At 39.5% G+C, this 22,630-nt stretch overlaps 1 protein-coding gene across 1 annotated transcript in view; it reads left to right on the forward strand.

The window, feature by feature from the left end:
• The window catches only part of bub1 (BUB1 mitotic checkpoint serine/threonine kinase), a 29,277-nt gene that overhangs the window by 1,771 nt on the left and 4,876 nt on the right, over positions 1-22,630 (forward strand). Inside the window, exons 3-18 of the mRNA XM_016244661.1 lie at positions 1,474-1,615; positions 1,702-1,898; positions 2,208-2,254; positions 2,345-2,427; positions 4,499-4,539; positions 4,676-4,895; positions 10,052-10,353; positions 11,179-11,219; positions 11,329-11,445; positions 11,524-11,625; positions 12,589-12,919; positions 13,413-13,453; positions 13,754-13,859; positions 17,514-18,397; positions 18,507-18,656; positions 21,665-21,765. Coding sequence (XP_016100147.1) covers positions 1,474-1,615; positions 1,702-1,898; positions 2,208-2,254; positions 2,345-2,427; positions 4,499-4,539; positions 4,676-4,895; positions 10,052-10,353; positions 11,179-11,219; positions 11,329-11,445; positions 11,524-11,625; positions 12,589-12,919; positions 13,413-13,453; positions 13,754-13,859; positions 17,514-18,397; positions 18,507-18,656; positions 21,665-21,765 — 2,905 coding nt within the window. The remainder of the gene's footprint in view (positions 1-1,473; positions 1,616-1,701; positions 1,899-2,207; positions 2,255-2,344; positions 2,428-4,498; positions 4,540-4,675; positions 4,896-10,051; positions 10,354-11,178; positions 11,220-11,328; positions 11,446-11,523; positions 11,626-12,588; positions 12,920-13,412; positions 13,454-13,753; positions 13,860-17,513; positions 18,398-18,506; positions 18,657-21,664; positions 21,766-22,630) is intronic.

Raw genomic sequence — 22,630 nt, forward strand, 5'->3', positions numbered from 1 at the left:
GCAGAAATGTTATATATATATAAAACATTACAATATAACATTTCTGTAATCTATATAACCTACCAGTCAACAGTTTTTGAACTGAAGTCTCTTCTGCTCACCAAGCCTGCATTTATTTGATCCAAAGTACAGCAAAAGCAGTAATGTTGTGAAATATTATTACGGTTTAAAACAGCTGTTGTCTATGTGAATCTCTGTTAAACTGTAATGTATTTCTGTGATGCGCAGCTGTATTTTCAGCATCATTCCTCCAGTCTTCAGTGTCACATGATCTTCAGAAATCAGTATAATATGCTGATCTGCCGCTCGAGAAACATTTTTTAATTATTGTTATTATTAATGTTTTTTGAGCAGCAAATCAGAATGATTTCTGAAGGATCGTGTGACTGGAGTAATGATGCTGAAAATTAGCTTTGAAATCACAATAAATTACATTTTTAAATATATTCAAATAGAAAACAGTTGTTTGAAATAGCCTAGTGAAAATATTTCACAACATTACTGTTTTGCTGTACTTTGAATCAAATAAATGCAGGCTTGGTGAACAGAAGATACTTCTTTTAAAAAACATGAACAATCTTACGGTTTAAAAACTTTTGACTGGTGTATAGTCAACTTTAATTGTTCTCTAATTTCTAGCTTTTATTTGGCTTAGAAATCAGATAACTGCTTGAGAGTAACCAATAATAATGATTTGCTTATATACTACAAACACTTTTTTTTTATCACATAAGGCAGAATAGTTTCCATACTGTAATGCTATGTCAGCTAGCACTGCATTGTTCATATACTTTATTTATTACCTGGAGATGACTTGACAAACACAAATAAACCAATCGTATGTTTAAAGTCTTCATGTTTCCAAACGTTTCTGTTTTTCTGAAAACTTTTCATACAGCGATAGCTGGACGCTTTTGTCCATATTAGGAATTTCCTCGTACGACTTTCTGCACGAGAGCACCTCTGGCTTCGAGTATGAATGAAACACACACTACACGAGTGTTTAGCGCTCCGCGATGTTCATCTCGCCTTATTCTGGGTCCGAATAAAACATCAGATCATGCACAGACTATCCTGTCTCTTTGAATTTAAATATATATTTATTCACACCGGCTCTTGAAAACCTCTGTGAACACACTTGCCCGAAAAAGTGCAGGGGACGAATTTACGTGATATTAAAAGTGGGGGGACACGTCCCCCGCATCCCCCGCGTAATCTACGCCCCTGTACTGTAGGGACGTAAATTTACTTGCCCTTCAGCCTGAGGCTTATTCATTTCACTTTTGGTGTGAAAAGGCTTTTATATTTGCCAGAAATATAACTTTTTTTATTTTAAAAACAAACAAGCAAGCCCTGTCCAGATTTAAAAAGTAACATAATTAGTTACTTTTTTATGGAGTAACGCAATATTGTAATGCATTACTTTTAAAAGTAAGTTTCCCCAACACTGTCTCGTGGTTTGTGCTGTGTCAGGTTTGTGCAGTTTCTGGAGAGCAAGCTGCCGCTGGAAGAGAGGAAGGGTATATCTGTGGTGCTGGAGCGCCTGGTGCAGACCTTCCTTCAGGAGGAGCGATACCACAACGACCCGCGGTACATCACTCACTGCCTCAGATGTGTAGGTTCACTCATACGCTCACAGTCACTCTGTAGAAGATAGAGACTTGCTCTTGGAGATGAACACCGTGCTTTCACTCTGTGCAGGCGAATTTCTGCAGCGATCCCATCGAGGTGTACAGCTATCTGCACAGCCAGGGCGTGGGGACGCAGACGGCGGCGCTCTATATAGACTGGGCCCGTCAGTACGAGGAGAAAGGCCAGCTGTCCCAGGCTGAGATGGTGTACCAGAGAGCTCTGGAGAGCAAGGCTCAGCCACAGGACAGTGTGCTGCAGCAGTACAGGTGAGTGAACCAGAACGGCCCGATCACAGCCCAGATGACCTTCAGCCTAGGGACAGTTCAGCCAAAATTAATATCGTCTTCTTTTACTCACCCTCGATTTGTTCCAAACCTGTACGAGTTTCACAAAAGAAGATATTTCGGAAGCTGTTCAGTTACCCACATTCTTCAAAATCTCTTCTTTTGTGCTCGACAAAAGCTCATACAGGTTTGGAACAACTTAAGGCTGAGCTGTCCCTTTAATGCTCTGCTAATGCATGCATCTTTCAGTCAAAATAGTGAGCCCCTCCAAATGTCTTGTTGTGTGTGCAGGCTCCTCCAGGGCCGGATGTCTGTGAGTGCTCAGACAGATGCATCAGGTAGAGTAACTTGTGCTTGAGGTCCATCAGTGGTTATACTGTGAGCGAGGAGAGTATAACGTGTACACCGCTGTCTCTCCACTGACTCAGATCATGTGCGGCAGCCTCTTCAGAACTCACAGCTGGTGAACCAGAACCCCAGACAGAGAGACGCTGTTCAAGCACAGTGCAAGGTACAGCCCTGATCTCATCTCCGTTCCCATCTACTACCGCAGGTCTCGAATTCACAAACATTATGATAAAAGTCTGCTATTTACTCGTGTTGTTCCAAAGCCGTGTGACTGACTGATGTCTGTGGAACAAAAAGAGGTGAATATTAGGCTGGGAATGGGGGGAAAAAAGGGAAAAAGATGTTAGTTAGCTGAAGCAAAAGCAGCTCTTAAAGTCTTAATTTGCCCTTCCAGAAAGTAAGGTCTTAAATCCATAAAGTCATGGCATTAAGTTATGCATGCACTGAAGAAAAAAAATCTGCCAGTATCTTGTTTCCAGTACAAACATCCTTAAATCAAGACACATTTACTTGAGATGCAAACTGAACATATGAAATCTTGTTTCCTGAGAAATTGATGCTCAAAACAAGAATAAATGTCATTGAAATATCAAAACTTGTTTTTCTTTGATTTAAGTAGATTTTTCTGAGCCCAGATGGATGGTTCTTGTTTTACTGTTAACTCCATTTTTTTGATCAGTTTCTCATAAAACAAGATGTCTTATTAGTCATTATGCTTGAAGTAAATTTATCTAGATTTGAGAGACTTTAGACATTTGCACTAGAAAACATTTGATACTTCATCTTGGGGAAACTGGACTGTTTCTTGATCCTGGGAGAGTAGACTACAATGCCGGCTGTTCTGACTCACAGACTGAAGGTACGTTTTCATATTTAAAGGATTTGATGACGTGAGTGCTCAGACAGATGCATCAGGTAGAGTAACTTGTGCTTGAGGTCCATCAGTGGTTATACTGTGAGCGAGGAGAGTATAACGTGTACACCGCTGTCTCTCCACTGACTCAGATCATGTGCGGCAGCCTCTTCAGAACTCACAGCTGGTGAACCAGAACCCCAGACAGAGAGACGCTGTTCAAGCACAGTGCAAGGTACAGCCCTGATCTCATCTCCGTTCCCATCTACTACCGCAGGTCTCGAATTCACAAACATTATGATAAAAGTCTGCTATTTACTCGTGTCGTTCAAAAGCCGTGTGACTGACTGATGTCTGTGGAACAAAAAGAGGTGAATATTAGGCTGGGAATGGGGGGGAAAAAAGGGAAAAAGATGTTAGTTAGCTGAAGCAAAAGCAGCTCTTAAAGTCTTAATTTGCCCTTCCAGAAAGTAAGGTCTTAAATCCATAAAGTCATGGCATTAAGTTATGCATGCACTGAAGAAAAAATATCTGCCAGTATCTTGTTTCCAGTACAAACATCCTTAAATCAAGACACATTTACTTGAGATGCAAACTGAACATATGAAATCTTGTTTCCTGAGAAATTGATGATCAAAACAAGAATAAATGTCATTGAAATATCAAAACTTGTTTTTCTTTGATTTAAGTAGATTTTTCTGAGCCCAGATGGATGGTTCTTGTTTTACTGTTAACTCCATTTTTTTGATCAGTTTCTTATAAAACAAGATGTCTTATTTAGTCATTATGCTTGAAGTAAATTTATCTAGATTTGAGAGACTTTAGACATTTGCACTAGAAAACATTTGATACTTCATCTTGGGGAAACTGGACTGTCTCCTGATCCTGGGAGAGTAGACTACAATGCTGGCTGTGCTGACTCACAGACTGTAAGCACGTTTTCATATTTAAAGGATTTGATGACTCACTGATGACTCAAACGAGAGTTTTGGGCAGTGTAGAGTAGCACTTGTTGTTTGTCATTTCTCCGATCACAAATGCAGACATGGTTTTATGTTTACGCAGCACGATGAATGTACAGTATGTGGAAAATAATGTGTTTTTTTTTAAACCGCATAAACATTTCATTACACAAAATAATGTTCTTTTTAGCAGCATCATATGACCCCTTTAATATGATGCTGTAGTGTGCTTTTTCCTTTTTATGCAGTCGTGCTCAGGAAGCAGCGATTGCGGTCAATGATATTCCTTCAGAACACTTAAAATATGCAGCACAAGTCGCATCTGCTTATTTTATTAGACTTGTTTTCCATCCTTCTTAAAACTTTTACATTTGAACCTCAGTGTTTCACTAAGCGTGAGTTTTTATTTTCTGTTGCAGGATCCAGAAGAGCCCTCTCCTGCTCCTAGAATGGTGCGAATGTAAGTGTTTATGACACGGGCTTCATGTTCAGTAGTTCCTGTCAAACCCCTGCACTCTCTGTGCAGTGTAAGATTCAGCAGAGGATTGTGCAGTGGTCGTGATGACGATAGTGTTGTAAATGATCCCCAATCTCAGAATCTCGCGCTCGGAGAATAACCCGGTCCGGACAGGTGGCGGTAACAGCGTGGAGTGTGTGTCCATGTACTGTGTGAATGAGCTGCTGTGTGAGGGATCGGAGCTGTCTTTTGAGGAGCTCAGAGCCAGACGCTACTTTGCTAAATGTAGGCAACAGGAGGAACAACGCCAACTGGGTGAGAAGACTTTCCTACACTACACATGCACCGATCAAACACATGCTTGTAGAAATGTAGCACTGCATCAGTGTCTCAGCAATGGATGTTCTGCAGTGAATGGGTGCCGTCAGAATGAGAGTCCAAACAGCTGATAAAAACATCACAATAATCCACAGCACTCCAGTCCATCAGTTAACATCTGGAGAAGACAAAAGCTGAAACAAATACAACATTAAAACATTTTTAACTCAAATACATTGAGTCCATAATCCATAATATTGCTTCCTCCAGTGAAGAAGTGTTCTGGTGTGAATCAGGAGAGAAATCTGCACAGATCAAGCACCGCTTAAACTGCTCTAAACACATATGTGGCTGGATGTTGATGCGAGAGACACCAGGAGATGCACTTGTCCACTGGAGGAAGTGTTATTATGGACTGATGATGGATTTGTTTCTTATACACAGTTTTTAATTTCACAGATGTTAATTGATGTGTGGATTACCGGGGCATAGAGGAGAAACAATAATGTACAGTATGTGGAAAATAATGTGTTTTTTGTTTTGTTTTGTTTTTTTTTTAAACCGCATAAACATTTCATTACACAAAATAATGTTCTTTTTAGCAGCATCATATGACCCCTTTAATATGATGCTGTAGTGTGCTTTTTCCTTTTTATGCAGTCGTGCTCAGGAAGCAGCGATTGCGGTCAATGATATTCCTTCAGAACACTTAAAATATGCAGCACAAGTCGCATCTGCTTATTTTATTAGACTTGTTTTCCATCCTTCTTAAAACTTTTACATTTTAACCTCAGTGTTTCACTAAGCGTGAGTTTTTATTTTCTGTTGCAGGATCCAGAAGAGCCCTCTCCTGCTCCTAGAATGGTGCGAATGTAAGTGTTTATGACACGGGCTTCATGTTCAGTAGTTCCTGTCAAACCCCTGCACTCTCTGTTCAGTGTAAGATTCAGCAGAGGATTGTGCAGTGGTCGTGATGACGATAGTGTTGTAAATGATCCCCAATCTCAGAATCTCGCGCTCGGAGAATAACCCGGTCCGGACAGGCGGCGGTAACAGCGTGGAGTGTGTGTCCATGTACTGTGTGAATGAGCTGTGACTAATACTGTATAAGGTTTCCATTAGAACTGAAAGTGTAAATCTAGGCCATGCGCAGCGGGTTTCAGAGCAAATACGCACAACTGACATTTCATTCACTTACGCTCTTCACTCGGCAGTGCTGAAACTGAGTGCATATGCATACAGTGCCCTCCACTAATATTGGCACCCTTGGTAAATATGAGCAAAGGTACCTGTGAAAATAAATCTGCATCGTTTATCCTTTCGATCTTTCGTTCCAAAAAATTCACAAAATTCGATCCTTTCATTGAAGTAAAACAAACTCACATGAAATAAGTGTTTTTCTCCAATGCGAGTTGGCCACAATTGAGTAATATTTCTGAAGTATATTCCCTTTCGTATTTATAATTTAGTTTTAGCACACCAGGGTGACTAGGAGCATGAGTTCCTGTTCCACAGGATTATAAATATGAGGAACACAAAGGCTAAGTTCCCTTAATCATCCATCACATGTGTGCAGAACTTGTTTGAGTGGCCAAAGACTCATCATAGCTGGAGAATTGCAGAGATTAGTTGAGTCTTGGGGTCAGAAAGTCTTAAATATCATGACTGCCTCTGTTAGAAATCTTATAAGACTGTGGTTGGATCTTCCATCAGGACAATGATCCAAAACAAACTTCAAAATCAACACAAAAATGTGTCACGGAGCACAAAATGAAGCTTCTGCCATGACCTGAACCCTGTAGAAAATGAGTGAGGTGAACTGAAGAGAAGGAGCTGGGAATCTGAAGGATCTGGAGAGATTCTGGATGAAGGAATGCTCTCCGATCTCTCGTCAGGTGTTCTCCAAACTCTTCAGGCATTATAGGAGAAAAAAAGATAAATGATGCAGATTTAATTTCACAGCCATCTTTGCTTCTGTTTACGAAGGCTGCCAATATTGCACTGTTGTCTGTACTTGCCACCAACCCACCAAAATAAAAGCTTGCTGATTTTAGGTTTGAAAATGAAAAAATCATATAAAAAAAGTAAAGAAATAAAAGAAAATAAATATTAGCATTATATTTTTTTGGATTTCAAAATGTAATTTTATTTAAAATAAAATTGTAATAATACTACAATTACTGTTTAGTTTTTTTATGGTTATTTTTAATGGGTCACACTGAGCAGTGTGAGCACCAAACCAAATCTCCAAGTGCTCTCGAGAACCAGCCTGTAAACTTATATTCATCCCTGTATTTATATACAAATTAAGTTGACTTGATTCATTTTTCCTCCACACGCGTAGCTCTAGGTTTCATTAGCAGAAGTCGTTTCAAAGAGTGAATAAGTTCTTACACTTTCATTGTTGATTTGCAGGGAGCGGCGTTCCACAGAGTTGAAGCCCCTGAGTCAGTGTGGTCCTCCAGGCCTCAGACACCCCCCCCTGCATGTCATGTCCGTATATACACACAAAAAAATGAAAGGTCTTTGATTTCTCCCTTACTTTAAACGAATGCTTAGTTTATTGTCCATTACTATTTTTAATGACAAACACAACAACAATTAAAAAAACAAAGCCAAGCTCATTGATGTAAACAGAAATATTGTTAAATAGACACTTTTTAGGTGGGCAACTAATGTAATATTAAATGCAATATTTGTCAAATACACAGACATATCAGAGGCGTCTTCATGAAGGAACAGGAACCGCTTAATACAGCGCCTGTATAATAAAGTTCAGCATACGCCTGTACTATATAAATACCTATAAAGCAGGTCTATATGTTTTTTATTGATAAACATAACTCAATGTAACATTGAGACTACATGAAAAGAGCTTTTACTGTTATAAAAACACAGATTTGTGAGAATTAGAGGAGCTGAAGGTGTCAGAATGAACAAACACGTTATCACGTTATTGATTGGATCATGAAAAGTCAGCTATGATGTGTATGTACAGGGATGCACATAAGTGGGCGAAATAAAAAATGCATTGGGTAAATATCTTCAGACGCTCATTTGCGTCGCGACATGGTTGACCGCTGTTCATGCACAATCACTGTTTTAGATCGACTGACTAATACTGTATAAGGTTTCCATTAGAACTGAAAGTGTAAATCTAGGCCATGCGCAGCGGGTTTCAGAGCAAATACGCACAACTGACATTTCATTCACTTACGCTCTTCACTCGGCAGTGCTGAAACTGAGTGCATATGCATACAGTGCCCTCCACTAATATTGGCACCCTTGGTAAATATGAGCAAAGGTACCTGTGAAAATAAATCTGCATCGTTTATCCTTTCGATCTTTCGTTCCAAAAAATTCACAAAATTCGATCCTTTCATTGAAGTAAAACAAACATTGAAATAAGTGTTTTTCTCCAATGCGTGTTGGCCACAATTGAGTAATATTTCTGAAGTATATTCCCTTTCGTATTTATAATTTAGTTTTAGCACACCAGGGTGACTAGGAGCATGAGTTCCTGTTCCACAGGATTATAAATATGAGGAACACAAAGGCTAAGTTCCCTTAATCATCCATCACATGTGTGCAGAACTTGTTTGAGTGGCCAAAGACTCATCATAGCTGGAGAATTGCAGAGATTAGTTGAGTCTTGGGGTCAGAAAGTCTTAAATATCATGACTGCCTCTGTTAGAAATCTTATAAGACTGTGGTTGGATCTTCCATCAGGACAATGATCCAAAACAAACTTCAAAATCAACACAAAAATGTGTCACGGAGCACAAAATGAAGCTTCTGCCATGACCTGAACCCTGTAGAAAATGAGTGAGGTGAACTGAAGAGAAGGAGCTGGGAATCTGAAGGATCTGGAGAGATTCTGGATGAAGGAATGCTCTCCGATCTCTCGTCAGGTGTTCTCCAAACTCTTCAGGCATTATAAGAGAAAAAAAGATAAACGATGCAGATTTAATTTCACAGCCATCTTTGCTTCTGTTTACCAAGGCTGCCAATATTGCACTGTTGTCTGTACTTGCCACCAACCCACCAAAATAAAAGCTTGCTGATTTTAGGTTTGAAAATGAAAAAATCATATTAAAAAAGTAAAGAAATAAAAGAAAATAAATATTAGCATTATATTTTTTTGGATTTCAAAATGTAATTTTATTTAAAATAAAATTGTAATAATACTACAATTACTGTTTAGGTTTTTTTATGGTTATTTTTAATGGGTCACACTGAGCAGTGTGAGCACCAAACCAAATCTCCAAGTGCTCTTGCATGAGTTCCTGTTCCACAGGATTATAAATATGAGGAACACAAAGGCTAAGTTCCCTTAATCATCCATCACATGTGTGCAGAACTTGTTTGAGTGGCCAAAGACTCATCATAGCTGGAGAATTGCAGAGATTAGTTGAGTCTTGGGGTCAGAAAGTCTTAAATATCATGACTGCCTCTGTTAGAAATCTTATAAGACTGTGGTTGGATCTTCCATCAGGACAATGATCCAAAACAAACTTCAAAATCAACACAAAAATGTGTCACGGAGCACAAAATGAAGCTTCTGCCATGACCTGAACCCTGTAGAAAATGAGTGAGGTGAACTGAAGAGAAGGAGCTGGGAATCTGAAGGGTCTGGAGAGATTCTGGATGAAGGAATGCTCTCCGATCTCTCGTCAGGTGTTCTCCAAACTCTTCAGGCATTATAGGAGAAAAAAAGATAAATGATGCAGATTTAATTTCACAGCCATCTTTGCTTCTGTTTACGAAGGCTGCCAATATTGCACTGTTGTCTGTACTTGCCACCAACCCACCAAAATAAAAGCTTGCTGATTTTAGGTTTGAAAATGAAAAAATCATATAAAAAAAGTAAAGAAATAAAAGAAAATAAATATTAGCATTATATTTTTTTGGATTTCAAAATGTAATTTTATTTAAAATAAAATTGTAATAATACTACAATTACTGTTTAGTTTTTTTATGGTTATTTTTAATGGGTCACACTGAGCAGTGTGAGCACCAAACCAAATCTCCAAGTGCTCTCGAGAACCAGCCTGTAAACTTATATTCATCCCTGTATTTATATACAAATTAAGTTGACTTGATTCATTTTTCCTCCACACGCGTAGCTCTAGGTTTCATTAGCAGAAGTCGTTTCAAAGAGTGAATAAGTTCTTACACTTTCATTGTTGATTTGCAGGGAGCGGCGTTCCACAGAGTTGAAGCCCCTGAGTCAGTGTGGTCCTCCAGGCCTCAGACAGGCCTGCAGCTTCAGACGGAGCACTCCGCAGGGCATGCTGGGAAGTGGAACAGCAGTGTGGCAGAAACAAGCCATCCACTGACCGCTCCGTTACCCAGTGCAGCCTGCGGCTCTCGACCCGAGAGCGTGAGTGGAGCTAGAGAGAGTCTGCTGGGACAGATAGAGAGCACAGCAGTGCTGCGGGATCCCAGCACATCCCTGATCCAGAGCAGCTGCTGCGCTGTCCCTGACACCAGAGAGACGTGAGTGTCAGCCACACAACATCATCATCTGTCCCGAGACCGCTGCGTTTGCTCAGGGGCGATGAAAATGTGCTCACCTTCAGGCCATCAAAGATTAGGATGAGTTTGTTTCTTGTTTCTTATCCTGTTAGTTACTGTGAACATGTGGCAGAAACAAGCCATCCACTGACCGCTCCGTTACCCAGTGCAGCCTGCGGCTCTCGACCCGAGAGCGTGAGTGGATCTAGAGAGAGTCTGCTGGGACAGATAGAGAGCACAGCAGTGCTGCGGGATCCCAGCACATCCCTGATCCAGAGCAGCTGCTGCGCTGTCCCCGACACCAGAGAGACGTGAGTGTCAGCCACACAACATCATCATCTGTCCCGAGACCGCTGCGTTTGCTCAGGGGCGATGAAAATGTGCTCACCTTCAGGCCATCAAAGATTAGGATGAGTTTGTTTCTTGTTTCTTATCCTGTTAGTTACTGTGAACATCATGAACATCATTACTTGTGCTGCGTATAGCATTTGAAATATTCCTATAACAAATCTTTCAAAGCGATTATTTTAGTCATCATTGCGATCACTTTCTGATGTGCTTCACCTGTTTGACACGCTGTATGAGCTCTGAGTTCTCAAGTGCTCATGTGAAGCATAAAACCACCAAATGTGCTGAAATATTAGTAAACGTTTTGACATGTTTGTTTCTGGACCGAAGCTGAATGCACTTCATGTGAAAGAGTAAGAATGCTTGGCAAAGATGAGACTGAAGCACAAGCTGTTGTGATGGTAGTCATGATTATTTGATGCACAGAAGTCATTGTAACGTGTGTTTCTCTGTCTGTAGTGACTCGTGTGATCAGGGTGATGTGGATGCAAACGCAGACAGTGAGTATATCTCCTCATGTGCACACTGCTCCGTACAGCTGCTGTATGTGCACTCACTCTCTCTCTCTCTCTCTCTCTCTCTCTCTCGCTCTCTCGCTCTCTCTCTTAGTGTCATGTGGCGGGTTCAATCACTCTCATGTCACTCCAAACACATCTCTGGGTTACGCTCATGCCACACCGTCCCGTGCTCTCCCTTCCCCCACTGTCAACACGCGTGAGGCTTTGGGTAAGAGCGCACACACACACTCTGAGTTCATGCTGTGTTTACGTGTGGATGCTGTGCTTGATGTGTGTTGTTCTGTAGGTGTGATCATGGACATGTTTCAGGCTCCCACCCTCCTCCAGGAGTCCATGTTCAACAGCACTGTTCAGCCGGAGGACAGCTTTGAGAAGAGCTGCAGAATCAGTATGTCCCACACACACAAGCTCCAGCCTTGTACCTGCGCATACCTAATTCATTTAATTAGAGCTGCACAATTCATTAAAACATTGGTCTCGATTCAAACACCATTCGACCTCATTTCTAAATGACAGCAGTTCTGCTGTGTCTCTTTTAAAAGTACATAACACAGTTTCTGCCAATCTCGTGTATCTATAGAGTATTAGAGCATCCTTCATCCTATCTCTGTAGAGTCTTTAGTTTGATCAGATTTATAGAAGACAGATTCTCTCTGAAATCAATAAAACAGGAACGAAAACTTCACGGACTTAAATGTTATTTAATTTGTTTATAAAACATTCATCACTGAAATGGCAGAATGCATGAAATGGCATTAGAACTCTACTTTAAAAATTATGATCCAGGGCTCAATTTTGCAACCTTTTTTGTTGTTGCCGGTGCGACTAATTTTTAGTGGTTGCACTGGTGCCACGACCATGCTGCCCAACTTTAAGCGCTGCCATTTCTTTTGCATATGAGAAACCACAAACGGCAAACAAGACCGAAGCGGAATGAAACCCTGCTGCCACGAAGTACTTTTTCTCAGCTATAGGTTTCAGACAACACTCTTCATTATTTTCTAATGCTTAAAGATGAAAAATACACTAAATGCTTTAATTGTAAGTTGGTCATGTAGATGAGAGGCCGTAATGACCTTTGTGACCCAAGCTGTTAAATCATTTAATATTTCGAAGAATAATCGCAGAAACCATTTGAAAGGATATATATATATATATTGAAGCAGCAGTGAAGCACCCCTTCAAATTGATAGTGACAGCCGAGTTGTTATTTTTGTCTCTTCGCTTGGCTTTTGAAGCAACGGCATGCTGCTGGTTAGAAAACAAATTCCTCGTATGTGTAAACATACCTGGCAATAAAACTCATTCTGATTCTGAGAATGTGCTCTGATTGTCGTCCTGTGTTGTTCAGGCAGCGCCCCCTCATGTGTTAAAGCTCTCAGCGCAACTCCATTCATGATATACCAGGACAGAGATGAGCAGGAGAACGGAGGGCAGACAGGCCTGCAGCTTCAGACGGAGCACTCCGCAGGGCATGCTGGGAAGTGGAACAGCAGTGTGGCAGAAACAAGCCATCCACTGACCGCTCCGTTACCCAGTGCAGCCTGCGGCTCTCGACCCGAGAGCGTGAGTGGATCTAGAGAGAGTCTGCTGGGACAGATAGAGAGCACAGCAGTGCTGCGGGATCCCAGCACATCCCTGATCCAGAGCAGCTGCTGCGCTGTCCCTGACACCAGAGAGACGTGAGTGTCAGCCACACAACATCATCATCTGTCCCGAGACCGCTGCGTTTGCTCAGGGGCGATGAAAATGTGCTCACCTTCAGGCCATCAAAGATTAGGATGAGTTTGTTTCTTGTTTCTTATCCTGTTAGTTACTGTTCTCATGAACATCATTACTTGTGCTGCGTATAGCATTTGAAATATTCCTATAACAAATCTTTCAAAGCGATTATTTTAGTCATCATTGCGATCACTTTCTGATGTGCTTCACCTGTTTGACACGCTGTATGAGCTCTGAGTTCTCAAGTGCTCATGTGAAGCATAAAACCACCAAATGTGCTGAAATATTAGTAAACGTTTTGACATGTTTGTTTCTGGACCGAAGCTGAATGCACTTCATGTGAAAGAGTAAGAATGCTTGGCAAAGATGAGACTGAAGCACAAGCTGTTGTGATGGTAGTCATGATTATTTGATGCACAGAAGTCATTGTAACGTGTGTTTCTCTGTCTGTAGTGACTCGTGTGATCAGGGTGATGTGGATGCAAACGCAGACAGTGAGTATATCTCCTCATGTGCACACTGCTCCGTACAGCTGCTGTATGTGCACTCACTCTCTCGCTCTCTCTCGCTCTCTCTCGCTCTCTCGCTCTCTCTCTTAGTGTCATGTGGCGGGTTCAATCACTCTCATGTCACTCCAAACACATCTCTGGGTTACGCTCATGCCACACCGTCCCGTGCTCTCCCTTCCCCCACTGTCAACACGCGTGAGGCTTTGGGTAAGAGCGCACACACACACTCTGAGTTCATGCTGTGTTTACGTGTGGATGCTGTGCTTGATGTGTGTTGTTCTGTAGGTGTGATCATGGACATGTTTCAGGCTCCCACCCTCCTCCAGGAGTCCATGTTCAACAGCACTGTTCAGCCGGAGGACAGCTTTGAGAAGAGCTGCAGAATCAGTATGTCCCACACACACAAGCTCCAGCCTTGTACCTGCGCATACCTAATTAATTTAATTAGAGCTGCACAATTCATTAAAACATTGGTCTCGATTCAAACACCATTCGACCTCATTTCTAAATGACAGCAGTTCTGCTGTGTCTCTTTTAAAAGTACATAACACAGTTTCTGCCAATCTTGTGTTAATCTTGAGTATCTATAGAGTATTAGAGCATCCTTCATATCTCTGTAGAGTCTTTAGTTTGGTCAGATTTATAGAAGACAGATTCTCTCTGAAATCAATAAAACAGGAACGAAAACTTCACGGACTTAAATGTTATTTAATTTGTTTATAAAACATTCATCACTGAAATGGCAGAATGCATGAAATGGCATTAGAACTCTCCTTTAAAAATTATGATCCAGGGCTCAATTTTGCAACCTTTTTTGTTGTTGCCGGTGCGACTAATTTTTAGTGGTTGCACTGGTGCCACGACCATGCTGCCCAACTTTAAGCGCTGCCATTTCTTTTGCATATGAGAAACCACAAACGGCAAACAAGACCGAAGCGGAATGAAACCCTGCTGCCATGAAGTACTTTTTCTCAGCTATAGGTTTCAGACAACACTCTTCATTATTTTCTAATGCTTAAAGATGAAAAATACACTAAATGCTTTAATTGTAAGTTGGTGATGTAGATGAGAGGCCGTAATGACCTTTGTGACCCAAGCTGTTAAATCATTTAATATTTCGAAGAATAATCGCAAAAACCATTTGAAAGGATATATATATATATATTGAAGCAGCAGTGAAGCACCCCTTCAAATTGATAGTGACAGCCGAGTTGTTATTTTTGTCTCTTCGCTTGGCTTTTGAAGCAACGGCGTGCTGCTGGTTAGAAAACAAATTCCTCGTTTAACAAACCATACATCAATGGAAAGATAGTTTATTCAGCTTTCAGATGATGCATACATCTCAATTTCGAAATTGTCAATTAAAAAGTCAATTTCGAAAAAGTCAATTATGACTTGTTTTGTGCTCCAGGGTCACATATGTGTGTGCATTGTGTATACTTATTATGTATATATAAATACACATATATGCACGTATATATTTAAGAAAAATATATTGTTTATATAATATAAATTATATAAATATATACATGTAAATATGTTCAAGATATATGCTGTATGTGTGTGTGTATTTATATATACATAATAAATATACACAGTGCGCACACATATATTATGTAAACAATCTTTTATTTTGGATGCGATTAATCGTTTGACAGCACTACTTTTTTTGTACTTTTACTGATTAGAGATGCCTGTATTTTAATTGCATTTGTAATTTTCAAAAACCTTGGGCAGAGTAACCAAAAGAATACGAATCATATAAGTTGGCTTTATTTGTTTAGCAAAAAGATAATAAAAGCAAAACTGTTTGTAAGTAAATAAAACTGTTTTTGGACTGGTAAAATGACGCTGGAAGACTTACAAATGCATATGTCCATTATGTTAAAATTAAGGTGGATACTGCAGAATGTTGAAGTAATATGCTATGCTAAACATTTTTGCATAGAATTAGAATTAAAAAAAAGTGAATGATTTTTTTCCTAAAACTATGATGACTGCATCCCACTCGCTGAATTATCATAAAAATCATGTAACGATGCACCGAAATAAATTCTGGGCTGAAACCAAAAATTCAGGATGCACTTGGCCAAAAAGTGAAAGCAAAAATAAATTGTATTTATTAAACAGTTGATTAAACAAATCTATTTAATAAGGACTCTAATAAAAACTTCAATTGTGCAAACATTTAATTTGCACATAAGGCACAAGTTTTATATTAACTTTTTAATAACAGAATTATGTTTCTACTCCAGCTTGTTGAAATATAAACATTTAAACACTGGCTGTAATAACTTTTCATGACAGATTTATTCAAACATACATAAAATAATGAACAAGTAAAGTGAAAATATAATGAATATGTAATATAGTGCATATATTTATCAAAATCCCCTCTCTAGAGTTATTTATTTATTTTTCAAACTATTGAATTTATGGTCATTGAATGTCTTTCCTGAGATAAATGTGATGTTACGTGACTATTGTTCTCAAGCTGTTATACTGACGTCTTTCTGTGGTTGAAACACTGATTGAGCGTTTACATGAGAGATGTTTAATCTCTGTAAGTTGTTCTGTTTCTTTGAATGAATACATATCATATGATTCCATTAAAAATGAGAAATCAATATGATTCAGCACTAGCTTCATACACAGCTGACATGTTTACCTGCACAAAATAGACACTGACAGTCAAAATGCACCGTTGGAGAAATGCTAATTAAACATCACTGTTTCTGTCATTGATCTCAGCCTTCAGTCTATTTGTTAACCGCTTCAGATGTAAATGAACAATCAATCTCTGCACACCTGACGGCAATTGATAGGTGCGTAGGAGACAAAGACCAAAAAGATCAAAACTAAAGGATAAAGAAAACAATTTGGGCAAAAAGTATCAAAATGTTTAATAATGTTTCGTTCGCATGACCTTCATCAGGTATCTTCAAACATGAAATTACAAGCATAACCATATTTAAAAAGAAATCCTGACCAATCTCTGCAAAGGACCATCGCTTAGTAATAACCCACACTGACTGGGTACATAATCAACATCAATCAAAAAATATATAATTATATTCATATGCACTCAAAAATCGCATGTATTATAACATCACATTAAACAGTGCTTCATCGTTCATGCCTAAAGGAGATAAAGTCTGATGGGTAAAAATCCAAAACCGCTCGGGTCGCTGTAAGAGTAATTCAGTATCTCCTCCTCTAGGTGGCATATTAACCCTTTCAATCCCACAAAAGCGTAAGGTCAAAACATTGTTTTGGGCAAGGAAATGGGCTGCAACTGGATAATTCACATCTTTTCTCCTAATAGAATTCTTGTGTTCACTAACTCTTTAAGTTGACGTGATGTTTTACCAGCATAGCCTAGACCACAGGGACAACGAATCAAATAAACAACATGACACAAGTTATCACAGAATTGATTCTATATTTTTTACCAGTTCTCGGATGACGGAAGAATGAAATCGCATGTATTATAACATCACATTAAACAGTGCTTCATCGTTCATGCCTAAAGGAGATAAAGTCTGAAGGGTAAAAATCCAAAACCGCTCGGGTCGCTGTAAGAGTAATTCAGTATCTCCTCCTCTAGGTGGCATATTAACCCTTTCAATCCCACAAAAGCGTAAGGTCAAAACATTGTTTTGGGCAAGGAAATGGGCTGCAACTGGATAATTCACATCTTTTCTCCTAATAGAATTCTTGTTCACTAACTCTTTAAGTTGACGTGATGTTTTACCAGCATAGCCTAGACCACAGGGACAACGAATCAAATAAACAACATGACACAAGTTATCACAGAATTGATTCTATATTTTTTACCGGTTCTCGGATGACGGAAGAATTAACTGTTTCAGATGAAAATTTTTGGTTGCTGAAATTTGTGCATCGCTAGTATCATACTACTGTTTGAAGTGTGTTTAGTTTCTCAAAAACAAACCGCATGTAGTGCTGGTGTTGAGTCGTCTTTAGTTGCTGTATGAGCCAGTGTGTCTTGTAGCTGATGGGCCAGTGTCTGGTTTGCCTGCAGTCCAATCATGGAGCAGAGTCCAGCGGAGGAGAAGCCGTCAGAGCTGGCGGAGTGCAGCATGCATGCTCAGGGCACTATTGTTGGGGAAGGAGTGTCATTAGCTCAGCCGAGTCAAGGGCTTTCTCTGGCCCAACACAGCCAAAGCACTTGCAGCAGCAGCAGACATCCTCTGGCTGCCCTGTCCTTCCCTGACAACACAGCCCTGAGGGCACACGACGAGTCCATGAGGAGCAGCACCAGACCTAGCTGGAGCGTTTATCAGAGCCCAGAGAAAGAGCCCACACTCCCAGCGACAGTTGTTGATGTTCTCTTGCCGAAGAGGTCCTTTCACAGGCGCAAGTCAGGGAAAAAGCCACTGGAAGAGAACCAGGATGTCTTCCATGAGCAAGATGTCCTCACGAGTCCGAAAGCCGCCCCGAGACCGCACTGGCTCCAGATGAACAGCTCGACGCACGCAGCAGAGCCAGATCTTGATGTCATGAAGAGTCCTCCTGCGGTCTCTGGAGTGTCCTGGACCATCCACCAGAGCCCCGAGGAAGCTCCCGAAACGGACTTCCTGTGGGAGACAATCCCAGAACCAGTGGGGCAGAATTCAGATGTGCTCTCAGCACACGAGGAAGTAGATGTTCTGCTTCCCAAGAAATCATTCCAGCGGCGGAAATCAGGGGTAAAAGCGCTGCAGGCGTTGCATGAATCTCTCTTAATGAGTCCAAAGCAAGCCCTTAAACCGGCTCAGGAGGAGCCCAGGAGTCCAGGTCTAGGCTGGTTCTGCGCCGACAGCCCACAGAAGCCGAGTGAACCAGATTTGGATGTCATGGCCAGCCCACCGCAGAGCTCCCGGACCCCAGATGCCCCCATGAGCCCGATGGACACATCCAGAGCAGGTAATGCAGCCTGTTCAGATTTGATCTCACATGTGGCTTTATAATGCACTGCACACAAAGGCTTCGCCGTGTTTCCTGCGAGGCGCTCATCATGTGCTTGTTTCTGCAGTCTGTGTCCAGCTGCTGTCAGACCCCTGGGATGAGGAGCTGATCATGTCTCTGCTCTCCAGCCTGCAGCCTCCTCTCTCCTCCAACCCCAACCTCACCGCCTGGAGCTGTCGCCTGCCCGCCATCACGCCCAAAATGACCGTCCAGATTGGTAGGTCTCGCTAATCTCCCGTTTCAGTGCTGTTTACTTGCACAGATCCCTTCTATAAGCAGTTTCATGTTGATTGATCCATTTTAAAGTCTTTGGGGTAAGTTGCAGCATTCTCTGGGAATTAAAGGAGAAGTTTGCAGAAATTCAACCAGCTGTGTAGAGTTACAATATCAGAAGTAGGGCTGGGTGATAAAACGATAATGATTATTGTGATGTAATTTTCCTCATCACAGTGGGATATTCATATAGAATTATATTATTAATGTAGACATGTTTTAAATATATTAAAAGAGTAAATTAATATAATTCGTGTTTTTTGTGATTTAAGTTATAGCGTTTGTGCATTTATACTAAATGTATTTTGACTGCTGTTTTTTATTAAAAAAATACCTAGAAACCATATAATATTTTTTACCATGGGATTGAGGTGCTGTATGTGTGGCTTTAACTGTGGTTATCATGATCTGAATGTATGCTACTATGGAAGAACAATAGTTAATGTTAGTAAAACTCCAAACAGTCAGAATAATTAAGTTTACCATATAAAAATGAGGTTACAATTTTTACAGATGTTACTGTTTTTGATAATTAATAGGGATGCACGATATTGGATTTTGCCGATAGCTGATGCCGATACCGATATATTTCATTTTGTTTGGAAACAACACCAAGTCTCACTTGTGCAGAGATTATAAACAAATTGTTTTTAACAAAAAAATGTACTTGTTAGAAATAAATAAACAATAATGAATATTTTGTAATGAGAGTACTTTCAAAGCTTTGATTTATAGTTCTTTTCAATCACTGCAATTTTATTTTTTTTAGACTGATGCAGCAGCAACTTTAACATTTTATTTGAAGAGTTAACATTTGTAGATGGTCTAAAGCAAAAGAGTTGTAAAAATTCTGAAAATATTTTAGAGCTCCTTGTATTTGTTTTCAAAACCCGTTTGGAAAAAAATACATATACATTGAATAAATCTTAAGGGTGCTCCGATATGAAAATTTTGGCTGATACCGATAACCGATAATTCTTTATATATGAAAGCCAATAACCGATATGTTGGCCAGTAAATCTAAATTCAAATTTTTATATAATTTGAGAACCTAATTACCAAAAAAGTCTCACCATTAAAAGGTGACTTCAACATAAATCAAACACAAAGCAGCCTTACAAATAAATAAAATAATGTTTAAATAATGCAAACAAGTCACTGGACAACATTACTTATGTGTAAAAAATAAATAAATCAAAAATAATGTGCCGTGGATAAATTAAACGGAGTAAGCTCCGCACCAACAATAATGAAATTATTTTAATTAAACCATATTGTTGACGAAAATAATAAGATACAAAATAAAAGTGGTGGTTATTAATAATGTATCAATGATTTTGAAAAGTATTTAAGTATCTTAAATTACCACTGTTTCAAATGGCAGCATTTCTGTTGCTGAAGAGCTGAATGAAAACCAGTAAACTGAAGCACTTTGTTAGCGGGTTAATTAAGCTGTATGAGAATCAGATCTTTATACAACATAAATATAATGTTATAACTTATATATGCACAAAAAGATGCAAATGCACAAGCGATCTTGAACTAAGTTATGCGCTAGTCAGATGTGTAAATTTTGGACGTGCACTTTCACAATACATTTTTTTTACGATATTCTCTTTATAATGTTATGTATGTTATGACATTCCCAATTATAGTTATTAATGTTGTGCATTGCTGTTCAAGCTGCGTGCGCTGAAGCTAAAGAGCTGAATGAACCGGTGAGCTGAAGTGCTGCCAGCTTATATTTCACTCAAGGAAACCGATAATATATTAAATTAATCGGATATTAATACAACATAAGCATATTACATATATGCACAAAAAGACAAATGCACAAGTGAACTCGAACTAAGTTAAACATGCTAATCAAAATGTGTGACTTCTGTTGTGGATGCGCTCTTCCCGTAACAACACGCTGAAGCACGGAAACCGAACCAAAATAATTCACAACGTTTTATTATGATAGTGATTTCATTGTAGTGTTATATATATGACAATCCCAATCATAGTTATTAATGTTGTGCACTGCTGCATGCGCTGAACTAAAGATGATCACCCGTAAACTCAAGCGCTCTATTAACCCTCCATTAGCTTAACCTAACTCATTCAGATTTATATGCATAAAATAAACACAATATTACAACGTACATTTGCACAAAAGTCTGTAAATGCACAAGCGAAGCTAACTGTGCTAGTCATGAAGGTGTAGCTCCGTTGTGGATGTGCTCTTCACGTTACAACGCGCTTAAACACGGGCGAACAAAGATTCCATAGCATTATTTTACAGTAGCTAATCTCATTATAATATGACAGACTTGCCCTGCACATGTTGCAGTTCATTGTATTTTCCTTTTCGAAGTGATTCAGTATTTCAAGCAGTTAAAAACCATCATGGCGAACAGTGTGCATCTAAAGCGGCTCCGAAGGAAATTATGCATTATTATCGGCTTTAATATATCGGCCAAAATTTCTTACCGATAACCAAAAAATGTACATTTATCGGGCGATACCGATATATAGTGCATCCCTAATTAATCTAAATCTAATCACCATTCAGGCAAAAGTTTGCTTTATGAATGACCACACTGCTGACGTGATCTTATCGCTAGCACACCCTGAGCACATGTGAGTTATTGGTCTTATCGGCAAGGTATATCTGCATAATATTTTATTTCGGGGCTGATTCCGATGTTTACATTTTAAGTTATTATAACGTAATTATTAAACCCTACACTGACCGTGTATTCAATAGTATGTTGTTTAATTTGACTTCCTTACAATGATTGAAAGTAAATGTGAGCGTTTGAATGTGTTCTGTCTGCTCTCCAATCAGATCTGAGTGCTGCACATCCCTGCTATACAGATCTCCTCACATAATGCCTCACTTCCTGTTACTGTGCTTCACTTCCTGTTACTGAGCTCAATGTGTCTCCATGTGCCTCTCTCCCTCAGCTGGAGAGTCGCTGCGAGTGGACTTCGTTCTTGGACAGGGAGCGTTTGCCACAGTGTACCAGGCCACCAACCTCATGAGCACACAGAAACTCTTCCTAAAGGTAACGAGAGAGCACACAAATCTGATCTACAGATATTAGTGACGTCACACACATCACCTGCAAAGCTTTCCCCGAGTGCTTCACTTTTCAGCAAAATCCACCTGCACTTGTAGCAACTCTGCAAATGAGAAAGGAGGAGCAACCAGTGTCGGGGAAAGTTACTTTTAAAAGTAATGCATTACAATATTGCGTTACTCCTTAAAAAAAAGTAACTAATTACGGTACTTAGTTACTTTTTATGGAAAGTAATGCGTTATATTACGTTTTAAATCTGGATAGGGCTTGCTTGTTTGTTTTTAAAATAAAAAAGTTATATTTTTGGCGAATATAAAAGCCTTTTCACACCAGAAGTGAAATGAATAAGCCTCAATAAGGCTGAAGGGAAAGTACAGTAGAATACAGAAGTAGACATTTCAACACACTTCAGCAATAAACAAACACACACAAATGTTGTCTAGAGTAATTAGTGATTATTAGTACGCTTGAACTGCATCATCGAAGCTCAGAAGCTAATAGAGTGGGATTAAATACATAAAGCATATTTGTGTTTAACATTTAGTTATTGCAGGTTTGCGTCATATTCTGAGTTGCATGATTTTTATTCATTTTGAGGAATACTGAATCTGTGTTTTTTTTGTGAGTGAGATGAATTAATGCGTATTCATATTTATTTTAGAACTACAGTAACATCTTCTGATTTCTCTCAGCATGGGGACAGGAGAGCCGTCAGTCAATAAATTGGAGAAAAAAAGTAACTTATTTGAAAAAAATATTTCTTTAAATAAACTCAGATATTCTCTTGTAAATTAAAAAGTAATGCGTTACTTTTACTAGTTACTTGAAAAAAGTAATCTGATTACGTAAC

This window comes from Sinocyclocheilus grahami, unplaced genomic scaffold (assembly GCF_001515645.1).
Source record: "Sinocyclocheilus grahami isolate Dianchi unplaced genomic scaffold, SAMN03320097.WGS_v1.1 scaffold730.1, whole genome shotgun sequence".
Classification (NCBI taxonomy): domain Eukaryota; kingdom Metazoa; phylum Chordata; class Actinopteri; order Cypriniformes; family Cyprinidae; genus Sinocyclocheilus; species Sinocyclocheilus grahami.